Source organism: Gallinula chloropus, assembly GCF_964237585.1.
Source record: "Gallinula chloropus genome assembly, chromosome: 3".
NCBI classification, from domain to species: Eukaryota; Metazoa; Chordata; class Aves; order Gruiformes; family Rallidae; genus Gallinula; species Gallinula chloropus.
Window position 1 is genome coordinate 45,441,362 of NC_140087.1, and position 19,404 is coordinate 45,460,765.

At 45.8% G+C, this 19,404-nt stretch overlaps 1 protein-coding gene across 1 annotated transcript; it reads left to right on the forward strand.

Annotated features, from left to right (window-relative positions):
• Nucleotides 1-1,124: 1,124 nt before the first annotated feature.
• On the forward strand, nt 1,125-17,692 carry LOC311189395 (protein ELYS-like; the record flags this gene model as incomplete). The annotated part of the gene is made up of 27 exons (XM_084261064.1): nt 1,125-1,245; nt 1,550-1,842; nt 2,664-2,778; nt 3,047-3,254; nt 3,383-3,499; nt 4,458-4,542; nt 5,100-5,250; nt 6,041-6,173; nt 6,264-6,445; nt 6,864-6,925; nt 7,365-7,493; nt 8,023-8,113; nt 8,206-8,295; nt 8,458-8,598; nt 9,154-9,258; nt 9,666-9,759; nt 10,389-10,512; nt 10,613-10,669; nt 11,064-11,210; nt 11,360-11,547; nt 11,672-11,816; nt 11,895-12,026; nt 15,353-15,500; nt 15,590-15,740; nt 16,230-16,467; nt 17,361-17,555; nt 17,636-17,692. The coding sequence occupies 27 exons, from the start codon at nt 1,125-1,127 to the stop codon at nt 17,690-17,692; spliced, it is 3,699 nt and encodes a 1,232-aa protein (XP_084117190.1).
• Between the last annotated feature and the right edge of the window lie 1,712 nt (nt 17,693-19,404).

The window sequence follows — 19,404 nt, forward strand, 5'->3', positions numbered from 1 at the left end:
GCTGCACTGGAGCAAAATAAGCCTGATTGTAGATTTGTGATAGCGACCGTCTCTCTGTTATGCTGTTGGCTTTTTAGACTGAGACCGAGGCTTTGCATTCAATGTCGGGCTTTTGCCTGAAACATGGGGCAGGATTTCTGCCTGAGTGGGAAAGGAAGGACCCAGTGCTGTGGGCTAAATGGCTGGCTACCTGACTTGCTAAATCCTCTGTCTGCACGGGTTAAATATGGCAAAGTGGAAATTCATGGAACTTGACTCCTAAGGTGCAGGAAGTGTCTTTCCCATCTGCTTGTCCTCCAGTGCTTGTGGGTTGCTTCCCGATTTTCTGGGGAAAACGCCCCTGAGCCAGTCAGTAGTTTTCTTCTCAGACTCTTGAGTTGTGCTCAGTGCAGGACGCTGACTGTGACGTGCTGTGAGTTCACGCGCTTGTGGCTTTTGTGCTGGCAGAAGGTACTGGGATGCATTCGCAGGTAGAGAGCTTGTGGCTTGAAACTGAGTCGATTCCAGTGCCCAGGCTTTAGAGCAGAACCTTTCTTCTCCACAAGAGCCTAGTCTTGGACACCAGCTGTGACCTCCTACGTTGTAAGGAAGAGAGGTTATTCGTGCAGGCCTGGGGTGCTTGTAATGTTGCAAGAGCAGCAGTACATTTTGTGGAAGAATTTGAGAGTGAAGGAGCTTAAGTGTTGCTTAATGTTCTAAACAAACGGGCAAAAAGGGAAGGAGCCATCAGCGCTGCATGAAACCTACTAGGCGGCCACTGACAATGAAGAATCAAATGGAAACCAAGGGAAGGGACAAATCATGAGGAAACTCATCCTGTTACTGAGCAGCTTTTCAAATTAGGATTCCTTCTTTCTGAGGTTTTTTCCTGTTACTTACCTTGTCAGTACGTCTGTGGCATTTTTTGTTGGTGATCTCATAGGAATCAGAAAAGCAAAGGATTCTCCTTTTGCTCTGCTGGGAGATCAAAGTCTGTCCCAAGTGCCATTGTTTTAGGCTGAGAGCTACAAGTGACATACAGGAGATTTCACACTGTGTGCTGATGCCACTTCTGTCAATCTCCAAGCTAGGTATGGCAGCCATGAGTCTATTTTTGCCTTTTTTTTCTTTATTTACAGTGCAGAATGCAAGAGCTACAGGCTGAGGTAACAACCAGTCTGCTGCAGTTTCCAGAGGTGACACTTCAGGCCCTTGGGCAAGATGGGAAAAGCCCGGATTCTGTGCTGTGCGGGAAGTTTTCTGGAGGTGAGCGTTTTCCTTTAAAGTTGGTCTCCTTACCAAGTTATTCTTGCCTGGAAGGGAGAGGACAACGCTGCTAAGCGCTGCGGCCACACTCCCAGAGTATTTAGTAGGATGCAGAGAGTGATCAGAGAGAGAGCTGCTGCAAGTGGCTGAGCAGGCTAGGCAGCTGACTTTCTAGGTGATCTGACAGTAGAGCTGGGTGCCTCTCTGGATCTCTAGGCTTCTTTTACTGCCAGGTAGTCCCTATCTACCGGACTGTCAATGCAGTAATTGAGTTAAGATGGCTTTCTCTTCTCTTCTCTTCCAGGGAGAAACGTGCTAGCCTGGCTGGCACGTGGCCCTCATCTGGAGGTAGTGAACTCTGTCACCGGAGAGCGTCTTTCTGCTTACCGATTCAGTGGAGTAAACCAAGAGCTTCCCACTGTTCGTGTGGTAAGGGAGTTTTCCTGGCAGAAGAGAACTGGGCTGCTGGTTGGCTTGGAAGAAGCAGAAGGAAGCGTTCTCTGCCTGTACGACCTTGGGATATCGAGAGTGGTTAAAGCTGTTGTTATTCCTGGACGGGTACGTACTTTTTCTTTGGAGACACGAAGGCTTTGTGATGTTAGGAGCTGCGTAATCCTGTCAGAAAACTGTCTTCAAAATATCCCAAACCTCCATAGGCATGCTGCCAATGACTCAGACATGTTCCCAAGAGTGTCCCACTTGCAAGCAGGTGCTTTAGAGCAGAACACGATTTTGTCTTGACTCGGGGTAGTGAGTCTTGGAGCTTTAGCTGGCAGAGGAGAGCTGTGGGCTGTCACAAGTGTATAGCCAATAAGGAAATTCCATTTTTGAAAAATAGCAAAGATTTGTTAAGTTTAATAGATTTGTTAAGTCTAATTAAGCTGGAAATTGGAAAAGGGAAATATAAGATGGGTTATGTTGCATATCGAATCTGTACCTAGAGCAGTGAGTTGAAATCAAATGGAGTGTTAGCTATGGGGTTTCTTCAGAAGATTCCTTTACCACCACAAAGTGGTTCAGGAGAAAATATGAAGACACCTTTGGGGGAAGCTTGGCTGTTGTGTGACGGAGGTTATGAATTCTGGAAGAAAGCCAAAGCTGATGTGAATTTTTGCCCTGCATGCTCTCGATTGAAAACGCATTTGGACTGTTGCTTTCATTTTGCTTCCTGTCTTTTTGGTGAGTAGATCAGTGAGGTCAGTGTGGACAGGACACAAGTCTTACTGGTTGGACTGTTTGCTAGTAAATGGAAGGCACTATCAGGGTTTTGTACAGGGCTTTTGTGTTTTTTTCCTCTCTCTTTTCCTTGTTGTCATGCGAAGCAAGGCATTGTTTTTAAATCTTACAGTCTTGTATTTGCTTTCTTGATTCCTATATGCTAATTCTGGCTTCCTTTTCAAATGATTTCTATTCGTCAGAGCCTGCGATGTCTCTTTGGAGTGGCAGCAGTGGCTACAGATGTTGGTTACATCCTTCCGGCTGACCTTTGTTTGGATGATTTATCTGGCAGTAAGAGTGAAGTAGAAGCATCAGGTAAGCTTTCAGTTTTCAAACTGGAATTGAAAAATAAGGCAACTTGTGGCTTTTACCTCAACCCTGAGCATGCTATGTGAATGGGAGCCCCTGTCTGATGGGAGAGTTTGTGGTTCTTTGAATACATGCACGATGGCAATGGCAAAGAGAGTGCTGCCTAAATAGGTATTTGGCCTGGAGCGGTAGAATTGGATTACAGGTGGTGTCACATCAGTGTTTAAAATGCCACCTCCATGGAATCATTTATTGCCTGGTTTTGTGTGTGCAGATCTAGAAGTTTTCTTTACTATTCCTGCTGAAGTCCCACAAAGAAGAGCAATTGCGACCAGGGAACGCAGACATCTCTCTTTTCAATTGCAAGCACCTTCTGGACCATCAGTATCAACCCTGTGCTACATAAGCAGAACCAATCAGCTGGTGGTGGGCTTTTCAGATGGCTACCTGTCACTATGGAACATGAAAACTCTGAAGAGGGAGTAAGTAGGCCTTTATGCTCGGCCATGCCTGGGGTGGCACTCTTTTTGCTTAAGGAAGCATATTAATGTATAGAGAGCTTTTCTTATTTCATTGTTGTTGCTGTTGTTTTTGTTTTTTAAACCTGTAGGCACCACACTCAACCAGAAGGTGGCCGGATTCCTGTCTATGCTGTTACTTTTCAAGAGCCTGAGAATGATCCTCGCAATCGTTGCTACCTCTGGGCCGTTCAGTCTACACAAGAAAGGTGAATAAGAACTTACCATGAGCCACTGAATGAATTTAATTTTTTGTTCAGTATGTGTTCACCTGCAGTTGATACGTGTCTGGTTGTTCTGGTTTTTATAGCTGCTCAGGAGATTCTCTCGTGTACAGAAGGTACCTGATCTTACAATGAGCTTACAATGCAATCTCAACAGGATTTCACTGTTGGGAAGAGGGAGCTACTAATTCCTGCCTTCTGAATGAAGGCAAAGCAGCAGTGGCTAATCATTTGTGCTTGCATTCTTGAATGATTTCCGTTGTTTCTTGACGACTGCTTCTGACATGTTTGGTATTTGCAGCGTGACACGAAAATACCATTGAGCCCAGCTGAGCTGCAGGTCAGATGTGCAGGGCTGCTGCCCCTGAAGGAGGGAGGTGCCGGCATTGCCCATTCCCTTCTGCCAACTGGAGCAGCCTCTGGAGCCTTTGTGAGCCAGTTCAGCTCACCTGGCAGACAACAGCCACTGTTCAGCAGACAAGTCAATGGTTTCCTGCTGGGCTAAGGAATCAGATCAGAATGTTGCAGGGTGCAGTGGCTTGGCACTTTGGGAGGAAGGGAAAGGAAGGGATGAGATCTCTCTCTCCTTCAGCATCTGGAAACTCCCTAATCAGCTCAGCAGTTTCTATTAGGTTTGACTTGAAAACCTTGTTGACTGAGAACTCTTCCCTTTGAAGAACTACTTCCAACAACTTTTAGTTTGTACAGCAACACCAGACTAAAGCTTTCCAATTGTAGGGTGAGCACTTGCCCCCGAAGCTGTCAGCGTTTCCTCCTTTATGTTTTAATGGCTGAATGTGACCAGCCTGTCGTGTTTTTGGAGGTCGTGGTGCTGGTCTTCTCAGCAAAAGTGTGCCATTAAGATGTCTTCAGTCTAGATCTAATGAAATGAGGACTATAAAGCAGCTTTGTAACCAAATTCCATCACTGATACTTTTTTCAGTGGAGGGGACGTTGTGAGTTTACATCTGTTGCAGCTGGCTTTTGATGGCAGAAAACGCTTGGCATCCGGACAAGTCATGTATGAGGTAAATGATGCATGTATGAGAGAGGATGAAAGGAGTCGTTTTCTCTATGGGACTATCACCTAAGTTGGCCTGTGCAGTATTTACCCTTAAAATTCAGAGCTGACTGAAAAAAAATAGTAAGTCTTTTGCTGGTGCTTCTTGGGCGTGGCGTTTGTCCACGGTTTTTGAAAGCAAGCCATGGAATTTGATCCTGCAGTGTCATGTGTGGACTGGCTCCTCTTTGCATTGGAATTAAAGTTGGAAATTCAGCAGTTAAAATTAATCTCTGACAGGCTCCTGATACTATTGGTTTTAGTGTTTGTTTATTCTATAATAGAAGTGAGAGTCTCCGCTTAGGCTTCATGTTAGTTTCTCAAAGAGATGGGTTTGATTTTTCTTAGCTGCTGCTCTTGTCTGTTATTTCCAAAGTTACTTGATGAAAGAGAAGGGAGCATGCGTGCTTCACAGACAACTTCAGCATTTTTCTTTGTAGCCAGACATACGTTCTTTCAGATTTAGGAATAATGTCGGATTGGATCTCAAATGCCCTTTCTGCTTGTCGCTTCTTTTTTCCCCAGGGTTTGAAATCCTGCGGCGAATGCTACAGTTTGGATCTCACAGGTGGAATCGTTCCCTTGAGAGGGCAGACCAGGAATACTAAACTACTCAGCTGTCAGACCATTGAAAAATTTAGCCACCCTGATGGCAGTGAGGAAAGCCTTAATGAAGGTTTGTTCATTAGACTAGCTTGCTGGGCTTACTGAAAAGGAGACACTGGATGCCTAGGTTATCTGAGATTCCTCAAGGGAACAAGTGGCTTCCATTTTCATCTCTCTAAAGGCAGTTTAGTTTCAGGAGCTAACAAAAGAGAAATGGCACAGAAGCTCACAATGAGACATCCCTGGAGGTATTTGAGAGGCATGGAGATGTGGTGCTTAGGGACATGGTCCCTAAAAAGAAGTTAATGGTGGACTTGATGATCTTAAAGGTCTTTCCAACCAGAACAAGTCTATGATTCTATTCCAACTGGAGGGAAAATCCATACTGTATATAGTTTCTCACTGGAATCAACATCCATGTTTTTCTGAAGTGTAGCAAACACAAGATGATGTTTGCTGCTGAGTCCTGCAACTAATAGTGAAGTGTATGAGGTTCCCTAAATGGTAATAATGAAATCAACAGAAATAGCACCTTGTTCCTTACTCAATTATGGAAAATGAAATGCCACCTATTTTGCTTACGTCCAGCAAATGCATTCTCCCCAGAGAAGAGAGACGGCTCCACTTAGTGAGAGAACTGGAGTAGAATGTTACTGAGCGACACAATTGTATACTAGACATGTTTGCATGCTTTCTGAAAGCATCCTAGGATGCTTTGGGTTTTGCTAAACTCTTCCTCATCCCAATCAGTACGTGTTGTGCTTGGTGACAGAACTAAGGTAAAACGGAAAGCGATGTTTTAAAAATAGCAGACAAATCGTATTTTCCACCAATGAGAATCAATGTCTTGTCTTTTACAGTCATCTCTCCTGAGACCAGTGTCTCAGTCTTCAGCTGGCAAGTGAATACCTATGGTCAGGGAACACCATCGACTTTTTTGTGTGTATTTCACATTAATCGCTGGTATCAGACTGAAATGCCGGATTCACTAAGGTAGGTTTTTCTTTCGTTGTTCTCCATATATCGCTTTGGAAGAATTCACTGAGCTGTCAGCGTTGAGCTTATGCACTGCTTTTCTTTAAGGGCGGAAGAATTCCTTCACGATTGCCCCTACTTTGCACTGTGGTCGCTGGATGCTGTAACGAGGGTGACTTCTCCAAAGCTCATTTTGGATGTTCTGGTAAAGGAGCGGAGTCTCAGTCGGGGAGTTCCTCCATCTCATCCACCACCTGAGCAGTTTTTTCATCCAGGCATCTACAACTTTGGTAGGTATTTCACTGCTTTGAATAGTGCTAAGCTGCCATGGAGGTCAGAGGCCATGGACTGGTTCTCGGATTCATTGTTTGTCACTCCAATACCCAAGGAAGAAGCTCCAGGCCCCTCCCAAGGCCACCTCTGAAACATATCTGAGAGCCTGCTGTCTGGGTTTTGGTGTTTGTTGCTTTGGTAATGCCGACACTGAAGTGGTGATGGTTATAAAATGAAAGGGCCTTGAACTGAAGCTCACAGCACCTGGATAGCACTCGAGAGAAATTGTTTTGTATCCCAAACTGCGTCAGTGCTCTGCTGAAGACAACGGGTGCTCAGTTACATCTGTCCAGATACTACTACGTGCGAGTGTAAAGTGCTCAGAGAGTAACCGTGAGAGTACAGGGGCCTGTCACATGCTCATTGTTTCTGCAGATGGTACGTGCTTGCTGAACTCCAGAGTGGTTCACATGACTTGCACCGGCTTCCAGAAGGAGGTGATCTTTGCTGTACCTTTATTGCGAGTGTCGGGAGATGTAGCTTTTCCATGTTCTCTCTTGCCCCACTTTCAGCCTCAGAGACCCTTTATGCTCACCCTGCCCATTTGCAGGCATCATTCCGGTTGCGTCCTGCCAGTTTTAGGTGCGCGGTAATGTTTTAGGGCGACTCTTGGGACTGTAACACTCCTGTTGTCACCCGTTGAAGCACGATCGGGGATTGAATGCCTAGAAAGAAATGCAGCATTGCTTTAGGGGAGGGAAAGCCATTACTTCTTTGTTCCTCACCCGTGGAACTGCTGGCATGGCCTGAAGCGAGGGTTTTGATCCCTGATTAACTTGAAGGAGGGGGGCAGAAGGGAGAACAGGAGAAAGTACTGGGCATTTGGGGAAGAAAAGCAATGCTGTCTTAACCCGTATTTTGTGACTGATGTTTCAGGCGTTGCAGTTGCTAAAGAAATCCGGTCCTTCAATAATCAAAGCCATTCCTGAGACCTACAACAGGTGTCTTGTATCTGGCTTGCTCTCTCCGAGACTGTCTGATGTCCCGCCATCCAGTTTGAGTCAGGTGCGTGCGTATCAGGGGATCACAGGGGAGATCCATCCCTCTTGTTTGCCAGGGCTGCAGAGGCTTCGAGAGATGATGATATGGTCTTCCTCATATTTGCCCTGAAGCACGAGTGTTGCCTTCAGTTAGCAGAAGTAACAGTCGCCTGAGGTCCCAAGTGCCGCATTTGACTGGCAGCAGCCCCAGCGGATCTGGGGCTAGGGAGCCATCGGCTAATTCTGTGCCACAGAGAGGCCCAAGGCATTGTGCAGTTAGTGCTGGTCGGGTGCAAGAGGAGGCATCAGTCCCTCAGAGCAACCTCCATCCCCGCCGGTTTCCCAAAGCATTAGGTTTGGCATTTAGTACCTGACAAGGGGGGGAGTCTGCCTCAGAGGCAAACTACTGCATCCTCTGAAAGCAGAGCTATACTTCTGGACTAATTGACTTGTGATCTCTGAATGAATCGGCAGTTAGAGATAAACACTTAGAGTTGAGGGTTCAGATATCAAAATATATCGGAGTCTCATTTTATTTTGTCTGTTGTGATTAGGAGGAGCAATTTGAAGCGATACTGTCAGCTGCTGTCCGGACAGGCTCTTTAGATTTTCTGACGGGATGCATTAAACATTGGGCATCTGAAGGTAATCCTTGACTTCTGAGGCTGGTTTTATGGTAGACTTTTTAGCTTTGAGTTTGAAGGTGCTGATTCATTTCTTCTTTTGTTTTCTTACAGAGCGGCCAAGTTCTGCTGCCAATTGGCGGTTTGTTCTTGCGTGGACGTGGAACAAAGTGATCTGCACAAAAAATGAGTTGGACCAAATGTGTGAGTACTAATGTGGTCATTCTGCACCTGTAAAATCATTCCTACTGATTGAACTTGCTCAGAAGTCTGCTGGCACCTGTTATTGCACACGGTTCCCAAAGGGAACCTTGAAACTCTGCAATTGCTTTGTACGCTAATGATGGACTATTTCTTCTTGAAAAGGTGCTCCGCTCTTCGATGGTTCTTGCAACTTCATTGACCCACAGACGTTACGGTCTCTTCAGCACTGCCAGTTGCTTTTGACCAACCTTAGCAGAGTCTTAAACTGTTTTCTAACAGAGGCACGAGAGCTTACCGAACAAGGTTTGTAACAGCATCATTCAATCTCTCATACATTCTGTTAAGATTTGGAGTGATGCTTGGGTTGTAATTGTGGAAACAGGAGCTTTGGTTGGTTTTGATGATGGGAAGGCAGTCAGACGCAGCTGGGAGAAGGGGCTTAAATCTGAGAAGTTGTGACTGTCACGTAATATGCACGGAGTTCTGGGACATAGTTTGTTGTGGGGATCGTGCAAGTGGCTGGGGAGGTTACGTTCAGCAAGAAGCTACACAGGCAGCAGCTGGGTTGAGATGACAGCAAGTGAATGTGGTAGCATTTGCTATAGTAAAAATGTCTGCTATGTGAATAGCTCTAGTTGCATTTTAACCTCTAGTGAACCTGTTTCTTTGCAGGGGTTGCTTTTTGTTTTGGTGGTGACTGTGTGGGATTCTCTTCAGAGAAGAGAGTCATACCGAGTGAGAATACAAGGAGAAAGATTTCTGCCCTGTTATTTAAATACTTCCTATTGAGTAGGATGAAGGGAATTGTGTAGAAGTGAAGATTTGCAGAAAGAGAAATCATCTTATGCCTTGTTTCAGGTTTTGCCAACTTGAGAAAGAAGCAGTTGGTAACCAGCCTTGTTTCTTTGTATGCGCAAGTGGTTGCCTGGTTCTGTCGATCCAGTCTCCTTCCAGAGGGTTTAGGTAAGCATGAACTGTAATTCATTTGCAACAGGGAGACCATCCGCTCAGCCATGTCTATGGAGACATTCTCAGCTGTGCTTTAGTAGTCGTTTCATCAGTAACAAGTCGTGTTTGTTTCGTGGCCACAGCGTATGCTGGAGTTCTGTTTCTGAAACGGAGCTGTTCCTGTTTTATCAAGTATGGGGGGTAGAATAATGCAGCTACCTCAGCTCTAAACCAAAAATGGCACTTGAGACAGGAAGGACTTGAGTCTTGTGTCATACTGGCACAAAGGCAGAAAGAGCCTTGGCTTCGTTCAGAGTCGGAGGCTTCTCGGTGCTGAGCTCATTTCCTGCTATTTTAGTCAACGTTTTGCTTTAAAAATGTGCTGTTCCCTCTTTAACTTGCTTGGACTTTCTTGCCTGCAGATGACGATGTGCCTTTGGCTCGACCTTTCTACAATTATCCTCTGCTGCAGAGCTACTACACCGGCCATCGACAGCAACTTGAGCGTCTGTCAAGGTAGGCCTTACAGGGAAACTCTGGAAGGCTTCCGCTGCACATCCAGGAGCGGAAGGGAATGGCTGTTGTGTCGACAGTTGTCTCTGCTGTGCTGAATTCATTTGCTGTCAATCCTCCTGGCTTCAGGGATGTGTGTGTTCCTTTGAACACAGAGGTTGCTTTCCTCTGTTAGAATGTTTGTACCTAAGGCCGCTTTGCAGCGTCTCTTGGTGACATCATTGTTTTAAAAAAAGGCCTCTCTCTCCTTGACTAGTGATCTCTGGGAACCATGGTATTGGCCTGAATCCCCTACTCACAAGTACGTCGGTGTTATTTACGCACATGAAGCGGTTGGCAGAGCCAGCACTCGCTGGCTGTTGGATAGAAGTCGGTTCCCAGTGGGATCTTTCGTCCCTGGCCTGGCTGACTAGCATCCGGGTGATAGGCCTTGGATGAGGGGGTCTGAGGTTCTTCTTTGGAAATTGTACTGAAAAGGAAATAAGGGCCTAACACAGATTGGGCTATGACGCTGCTGCAATGACAAACAGGCTCAGGCTGTTTTCCACTTTCAAGCCCTTGCTCTTGAACCATTTCCTCTGTGCAACCTGAGCCATGTACTCTGTGCAACTCCTTGCTGCCTCTTGTTCCAGAGGAAAATGGGATTCTGACTGCTTGATGATTGATGGAATGGTTTCCCAGTTAGGAGACCAGGCTGAGAAGTTGTGGCAGAGAGATGAAGGAGGAACTGGGAAATATCCCCCTGCTAGTTTACACGTGAGCGTCATTTCTCTGAAAACACACCCCTCCCCTCTATACACCAAGGATTAATGAAAGACAGTTTATAAGAAAACTCTTCATTACTTTTTCATGCCAGGCACTGCTGGATCTCTATTTGCTAGAAAGCATTGAAGAAAGCGACAAGTATGCAATTGTATCCTTTCCAGTTACCGGTATGACACCTTCAGTATGTGCACGTAAATGTTCTGTGATGCTGAGATGTTTGGATTGTCCATCTGGCAGCTCCACTGAGCAGAGGGAGGCTGAGTGAGTAACGGGAGTGCTTTCAGGGTCTGAAGGTAACCTTTCTGAATGGCTGGCAGAAGCCAATGAGCATTCCTTTCTGGTAACTTATTCGGAAGGTGGTTTTGAGCTCAGGACCTGTCTGTCTGCTGTTTCTAAGAGCTTCAAAAGGCAAGACTGATACCTCAGCAGATTTGTCTTCCTCTCATTCTTGTGTTTGCCTTTCATAGTGCTTTTTCTAACTGTAATGTGACCCATCTTTGGTCCTACAAACTTATGATCCTTAATTAGATGCTCGATGCCAGACAATTTACCTGCTGCTAGACATCATGCATTCCTTTCCGAACCAAACAGATGCTTCAATCAGTTCTTTCCGAACAGCCTTTGCCATCCCTTGGGGTCTGGTTAAGATGATCCAAGGGTTTTGGCTTCTGGACCACAAGGATTATGAAGTAAGTATCTCACAGTTTTCTTTGGTGTTCATTGCAAATTCTATTACTCACAGAAGTTTGTTTAACCCACATGCGCCCTCAGTTAAGAAACTGGGAGATTTTTTGGTTTTTGTGCGCAGCTTAATAGCCATGACCTCTATCTTCTACAGAACTCACTGGCCCTGCTCTTTCACCCAGCTACAATGAGACCTGTGTCATGGCAACACTGGAGAGTTCTTCAGTGCCTCATGTGCCAAGGAGAGCACAGGCAAGCCCTCCGATACATGCAGATGATGAAGCCACCCATGTCAAGCAGCGGGGAAGTGAAGCTTTCCCTCAGTGTGTTGCTGTCCAATAGGTAACGAAATAGATCCCACTATTTTGGCATAATATCTTGGGGCAGCTTTTGGGGCATAATGTTAATAATCTTTGTTATCCTTGTAATAGTCTCAAAAGAAAATGATACAAGAAATTAATTGCAGGTGCCTGGTGGAGGCTTGGGGCCTGTTGCATCAACACAGCACCAAGTTAAACATGGAGGAGCTGCTAAAACACACGTACAAAATCTGTCGGGAGCTGGGACTAATGGAAGATTTATTGAAACTACATTTTACAGTCACGGAACAAGTAAGTGTGGACAACAGGTCTTTAAAAAGAGAAGAGGTGGAATCCTAGTACAGTTCTGACAGGTGTTATTTCTCACAGGAGCATTTGGAGAAGTTTTTACTGACCAATGCTGATGTTCAGAGTCATGAATTGCTTTTAGCCCACCAACGGCAGCGTGCCAATTCTAACCCCGCAGAACAGCTGAATCAGTCACTGCAGGATCCTTCATCTGTCATCACAGAAGGTAATTTTAGGAGGGTGAAGGAGTTGTGACACTAACCATCACTCTCTTGGATGAGACAGGGCTGATACCCATTCCCTCTTGTTTCACAGTCTCCAGACCAACGCCATTATCAACAGTAACAAACAAAGCTAATGCAGGAAATGTGCATACAATGGCAACATACATCAGTAATGTTTTGTCCAAAATTGAAGAAGTCCGTATTGGAATTGAGCAGGAAGCCCACGTCACACAACGTGATAGGTAAGAAGCCTTCTAAAAATGTTGTGTCTTGAGCTAGATTCTTGGAAAGAGAGGGAGGGGAAAAGGCATTATAAGTAATGTTGGAAGAGAGAGGTTTTCTTCTAGGACACTTCTATTTCTGCAAACACATATTTTTACGTGCTTTCAGAGTTTTAGATAGCTGAAACCAAATGGACTAGAGGATCTTTCAAGGTTCCTTCCAAACCCTAACATTCTCTGATTCTGTGGAGCTAAAGCTATGATTACCATCAACCCATTGGTGTAGGGGTTTGGATGGATGTGACTATGCCATCAAGTTGTAATCTTTTACCTCTTCCTGCCCAATTCTGGCTTCATTTTTCCCAGGCTTAGTTAGAAATAGTCAGAATTATACAGAATGGAAGAAAGGCTGGGAGTTTTCCAAAGCTATTGTGAAATAAATGTGAATTCCAGTATGTTTGGGCTTCAGAGGATTGGAAGTCATTTACACCTTCTTTGTAATTCCAGCCCTGGAACTACCAAACCACCAGTCAGAGCCCATCGTATTCCCGATTCAGAGTTGCCCAATGCGGTTGTTGGGACACCAATTGCACAACGTGGTGGTCGCTGGCACTCAGCATGCAGAGCCTCAACTTCCTTCGTGGCACCCAGGAAACTAAAACCGAAACTGCAACGTTCCACCTCAGCAGTGAATTCTGCCCGAGCAAAAGAGCTGAATTTACTGAAGACTCCACTCGTGGTTAAGGTCTGTACGGCCAAACCCAGGAACAACTGGACACCCCAAAGGCCTGTGAACTTGGTTTAAGGCAAACCCCCCCCAGTAGGTAACACACAAACTGCTGGGTTCCAAAGGTGGAGCATTTGCAGTCTGCGTGTGTTTATTGTATAGGCAGTATTTTTATAGGCAGTATGGTGGGGACGGGTCTGGAAGAGGGGAAGTTAAGTTGTAGTTAAATCCCAGCACGGCTGTTGTCACAGAGCTCCGTGAAATAAGCTTGTTTTTACTGGATAGAACAAAGGAAGTCCAATTTGGAACTCTCAATATGCTTAGATATTGAAAGATGCAATTTGTCGCTTAAATGATCCTCCTTTTAAACCCTTTCCATACTGTGAAATCACCTTCAGCTGAGGAAGGAAGACCTGAACGCTCCTCGCTGAAGCTGGGTGGGGACTTCTACAGCAGGGTCACTTATTTGCATCTGGTGCACAGATGGATCCATTGATTAGTAAAGGAATCGGCTCTGGCTGTTGCTGTGCTGGGTGGTGCTTCGCATGGCAGCGTGCTCAGTCACTGTGTCTGGGGTGCCATGTGAAGCTGTGTGCCTTTTAGAAAAGCAGCATAGATATGGCAAAACTCATTGGGTGGGGAGATAGTGTTGCAGACAAGAAGATGCCCTATCTGTGTTCCGTCAGGTAATCAGTTGGAAACATTTTACGTTGGCATTAAGAAAGAGGCAAGGAGAAACGTGAAAAGCCTGGGGTTTGTCCTTCAGGATTTTCTACCTTTGGGAGAAGAGCAGCGTAGAGGCAAAGCTTTGTCCTTGCTGCTGGCACAGACTCTGTAACTTAAACTAACTTAACATGGTTTTAATGAGTCAACTGTGGTTTAAATGGAGTGGTTTTATCTCTGTTCATAGCGAGCTAAAGCCTTGGCCACATCAGCTCCTGGCTTTTCTGGGATCACCCCTCAGTCTATTCTGAGACCCAGCCTCCGCACCACACCCCTAGCGACTCCCTCTGCATCTCCAGGACGATCCATTTGTCCTGTACGGCCAAAGGAATCGAGAATATCTTTCAGGGAAGAGAACTCGAATGCCAGATGGACTGCTGAGGTAAGCAGGGCTGCACTTAGGGATTGTTACAGTTAAAGGCCTTACTGACTCTGATCTGATTGGGATGGTTTTTTTCCCAGTTTGCCAAAAGTCCTTACATTGCGAATAGGAATTGCGCTTCAGACCGGCAGACTTGAATTTGGTCAAAAAAGCCAGGGCAGAGCTTCTGTAACACCTCGTGCCTACAGCACCATACTCACAAGAAATGCCCATGACCTTGGAGGTCTTTACTTGGCATTGATAGGAGCTGTGATTCCAAATGAACGTACCGAAACTGGGAGCAGAACAGGGCCATGTGCTAATCTACACATGTGATCTTTCTGTATATGTACTAAGGAATTGTCATCATCTGCTTTTATTATAACGATGACTGCCTCTTATAGAGAGCTTCTGAATTATAACAGGCGGCCCCCGCGCATGTGCGCTCGCTCTCTTTCTGATTCATCAGCTTCTTACTAATAGAGCAGGGTGGCCAGCTTAATTTACTTGTTCCATCCAACAAGCATAGTGAGTGCTACAGTTCTCGTGGTAGTGCGTGCCAGCATCAGCAAAAAGAGGTCTTGAGTTATGATTCTGGGTATGCAAAGCCCAGGTTAATCTTACGGTAAGCATAAAGGTTCTGGCCAGTGGGCAAGTTTCTCTTAGGGGTTACCAGCTGTTCTTCATAGTACTCCCTAAAGGTCCTGCATGGTTTTTTTAACTTTCCTGGAAATATTCAATTTCTCAAAATAGCCAGCTTCAGATATGTGTTTTGTGAGCCTTCGCTCTGGGCCTGTGATGCACTTCTTGTTGTCCAGAGCCAAAGTTTTCCAGTGAGTCAGACTCAGCAGTGGATTTTGCAGGTTGTAGGTCCCGCATTTGAAACCTTTCAGCCAGCCGGAAGGTGTCTGCAGGGAGCTTTTCCCTTAGTCCTTGCAATATTCACATCAGTTTGTCCAAGAGAATTAGCAATTGCGCTGTGGATTCGGTCATCTCAGGCATGGGTGTTTCAGGAGGAGAAGGGCAGAGCCTGCTCTTTTGTGAGCAGATTGAAAATGGCAGGTGCTGACGAGGGTGTGAGAATTGTTTTCCCTCCGAGTGGCAGGTTCTGTAGCTGCACTAGTCTTGCTGCTCGTTGGCTACAAGAACCAGGAGGAATTGGTGGGTGCTGGTGGGTAGAACTTGCTGCTCTTCAGTCACTACTTAGAAATAGCACAGCTCGTTGTGTGCAGTGGACTTCTTGTAATGAGGTGGCTTTTGGCTGTACACCTTTCCTTCACCAGAATGATCGTGATCCTCACCTGAGAGAGCGAGCAGTCACCCGAAATTCTGTATTAGACCGATGTGGCAAGATCCTTCCCAGAGTGCAGAGGAAGCTGGCTGGAGAGAGAGCTAAGCCTTACCATGTGCCTTCATCCATCATCACAGAAGGTAACTTTAGGAGGGTGAAGGAAGTGTGCAACTAACCATCACTCACTTGGATGAGACAGGGCTGATACCCATTCCCTCTTGTTTCACAGTCTCCAGACCAACACCATTATCAACAGTAACAAACAAAGCTAATGCAGGAAATGTGCATACAATGGCAACATTCATCAGTAATGTTTTGTCCAAAATTGAAGAAGTCCGTATTGGAATTGAGCAGGAAGCCCACGTCACACAACGTGATAGGTAAGCAGCCTTCTAAAAATGTTGAGTCTTGAGCTAGATTCTTGGAAAGAGAGGGAGGGGAAAAGGCATTATTGCCAGTAATGTTGGAAGAGAGAGGTTTTCTTCTAGGACACTTCTATTTCTGCAAACACATATTTTTACGTGCTTTCAGAGTTTTAGATAGCTCAAACCAAATGGACTAGATGATATTTCAAGATTCCTTCCAAACCCTAACATGCTCTGATTCTGTGGAGCTAAAGCTATGATTACCATCAACCCATTAGTGTAGGGGTTTGGATGGATGTGACTATGCCATCAAGTTGTAATCTTTTACCTCTTCCTGCCCAATTCTGGCTTCATTTTTCCCAGGCTTAGTTAGAAATAGTCAGAATTATACAGAATGGAAGAAAGGCTGGGAGTTTTCCAAAGCTATTGTGAAATAAATGTGAATTCCAGTATGTTTGGGCTTCAGAGGATTGGAAGTCATTTACACCTTCCTTGTAATTCCAGCCCTGGAACTACCAAACCACCAGTCAGAGCCCATCGTATTCCCGATTCAGAGTTGCCCAATGCGGTTGTTGGGACACCAGTTGTACAACGTGGTGGTCGCTGGCACTCAGCATGCAGAGCCTCAACTTCCTTCGTGGCACCCAGGAAACTAAAACCGAAACTGCAACGTTCCACCTCAGCAGTGAATTCTGCCCGAGCAAAAGAGCTGAATTTACTGAAGACTCCACTCGTGGTTAAGGTCTGTACGGCCAAACCCAGGAACAACTGGCCACCCCAAAGGCCTGTGAACTTGGTTTAAGGCAAAATCCCCCCAGTAGGTAACACACAATCTGCTGGGTTCCAAAGGTGGAGCATTTGCAGTCCGCATGTGGTTATTGTATAGGCAATACTTTTGTAGGCAGTACGGTGGGGACGGGTCTGGAAGAGGGGAAGTTAAGTTGTAGTTAAATCCCAGCACGCCCATTGTGACAGAGCTCCGTGAAATAAGCTTGTTTTTACTGGATAGAACAATGGAAGTCCAATTTGGAACTCTCACCATGCTTAGATATTGAAAGATGCAATTTGTCGCTTTAAATGATCCTCCTTTTAAACCCTTTCCATACTGTGAAATCACCTTCAGCTGAGGAAGGAAGACCTGAATGCTCCTCGCTGAAGCTGGGTGGGGACTTCTACAGCAGGGTCACTTATTTGCATCTGGTGCACAGATGGATCCATTGATTAGTAAAGGAATCGGCTCTGGCTGTTGCTGTGCTGGGTGGTGCTTCGCATGGCAGCGTGCTCAGTCACTGTGTCTGGGGTGCCATGTGAAGCTGTGTGCCTTTTAGAAAAGCAGCATAGATATGGCAAAACTCATTGGGTGGGGAGATAGTGTTGCAGACAAGAAGATGCCCTATCTGTGTTCCGTCAGGTAATCGGTTGGAAACATTTTATGTTGGCATTAAGAAAGAGGCAAGGAGAAACGTGAAAAGCCTGGGGTTTGTCCTTCAGGATTTTCTACCTTTGGGAGAAGAGCAGCGTAGAGGCAAAGCTTTGTCCTTGCTGCTGGCACAGACTCTGTAACTTAAACTAACTTAACATGGTTTTAATGAGTCAACTGTGGTTTAAATGGAGTGGTTTTATCTCTGTTCATAGCGAGCTAAAGCCTTGGCCACATCAGCTCCTGGCTTTTCTGGGATCACCCCTCAGTCTATTCTGAGACCCAGCCTCCGCACCACACCCCTAGCGACTCCCTCTGCATCTCCAGGACGATCCATTTGTCCTGTACGGCCAAAGGAATCGAGAATATCTTTCAGGGAAGAGAACTCGAATGCCAGATGGACTGCTGAGGTAAGCAGGGCTGCACTTAGGGATTGTTACAGTTAAAGGCCTTACTGACTCTGATCTGATTGGGATGGTTTTTTTCCCAGTTTGCCAAAAGTCCTTACATTGCGAATAGGAATTGCGCTTCAGACCGGCAGACTTGAATTTGGTCAAAAAAGCCAGGGCAGAGCTTCTGTAACGCCTCGTGCCTACAGCAACATACTCACAAGAAATGCCCATGACCTTGGAGGTCTTTACTTGGCGTTGTTAGGAGCTGTGATTCCAAATCAACGTACCGAAACTGGGAGCAGAACAGGGCCATGTGCTAATCTACACATGCGATCTTTCTGTATATGTACTAAGGAATTGTCATCATCTGCTTTTATTATAACGATGACTGCCTCTTATAGAGAGCTTCTGAATTATAACAGGCGGCCCCCGCGCATGTGCGCTCGCTCTCTTTCTGATACATCAGCTTCTTACTAATAGAGCAGGGTGGCCAGCTTAATTTACTTGTTCCATCCAACAAGCATAGTGAGTGCTACAGTTCTCGTGGTAGTGCGTGCCAGCATCAGCAAAAAGAGGTCTTGAGTTATGATTCTGGGTATGCAAAGCCCAGGTTAATCTTACGGTAAGCATAAAGGTTCTGGCCAGTGGGCAAGTTTCTCTTAGGGGTTACCAGCTGTTCTTCATAGTACTCCCTAAAGGTCCTGCATGGTTTTTTTAACTTTCCTGGAAATATTCAATTTCTCAAAATAGCCAGCTTCAGATACGTGTTTTGTGAGCCTTCGCTCTGGGCCTGTGATGCACTTCTTGTTGTCCAGAGTCAAAGTTTTTGAGTGAGTCAGACTCAGCAGTGGATTTTGCAGGTTGTAGGTCCCGCATTTGAAACCTTTCAGCCAGCCGGAAGGTGTCTGCAGGTAGCTTTTCCCTTAGTCCTTGCAATATTCACATCAGTTTGTCCAAGAGAATTAGCAATTGCGCTGTGGATTCGGTCATCTCAGGCATGGGTGTTTCAGGAGGAGAAGGGCAGAGCCTGCTCTTTTGTGAGCAGATTGAAAATGGCAGGTGCTGACGAGGGTGTGAGAATTGTTTTCCCTCCGAGTGGCAGGTTCTGTAGCTGCACTAGTCTTGCTGCTCGTTGGCTACAAGAACCAGGAGGAATTGGTGGGTGCTGGTGGGTAGAACTTGCTGCTCTTCAGTCACTACGTAGAAATAGCACAGCTCGTTGTGTGCAGTGGACTTCTTGTAATGAGGTGGCTTTTGGCTGTACACCTTTCCTTCACCAGAATGATCGTGATCCTCACCTGAGAGAGCGAGCAGTCACCCGAAATTCTGTATTAGACCGATGTGGCAAGATCCTTCCCAGAGTGCAGAGGAAGCTGGCTGGAGAGAGAGCTAAGCCTTACCATGTGCCTTCATCCATCATCACAGAAGGTAACTTTAGGAGGGTGAAGGAAGTGTGCAACTAACCATCACTCACTTGGATGAGACAGGGCTGATACCCGTTCCCTCTTGTTTCACAGTCTCCAGACCAAAGCCATTATCAACAGCAGTAAAAGAAGGAAATGCAGGAAATGTGCATACAAGGGCAAGATTCACCAGGAACATTCTGTCCATAATTGGAGAAATCTGTATCAGAATTGAGCAGAAAGCCCACGTCACACAACGTGATAGGTAAGCCTCTCCCTAATACTGTTGTGTCTTGAGCTGGATGCTTGGAGAGAGAGGGAGGGGAAAAGGCATTATAGGTAATGTTGGATGAGAGAGGTTTTCTTCTAGCGACGATTCTATTTCTGCGAATACATATTTTTACGTGCTTTCAGCGTTTTAGATAGCTCAAACCAAATGGACTAGAGGATCTTTCAAGGTTCCT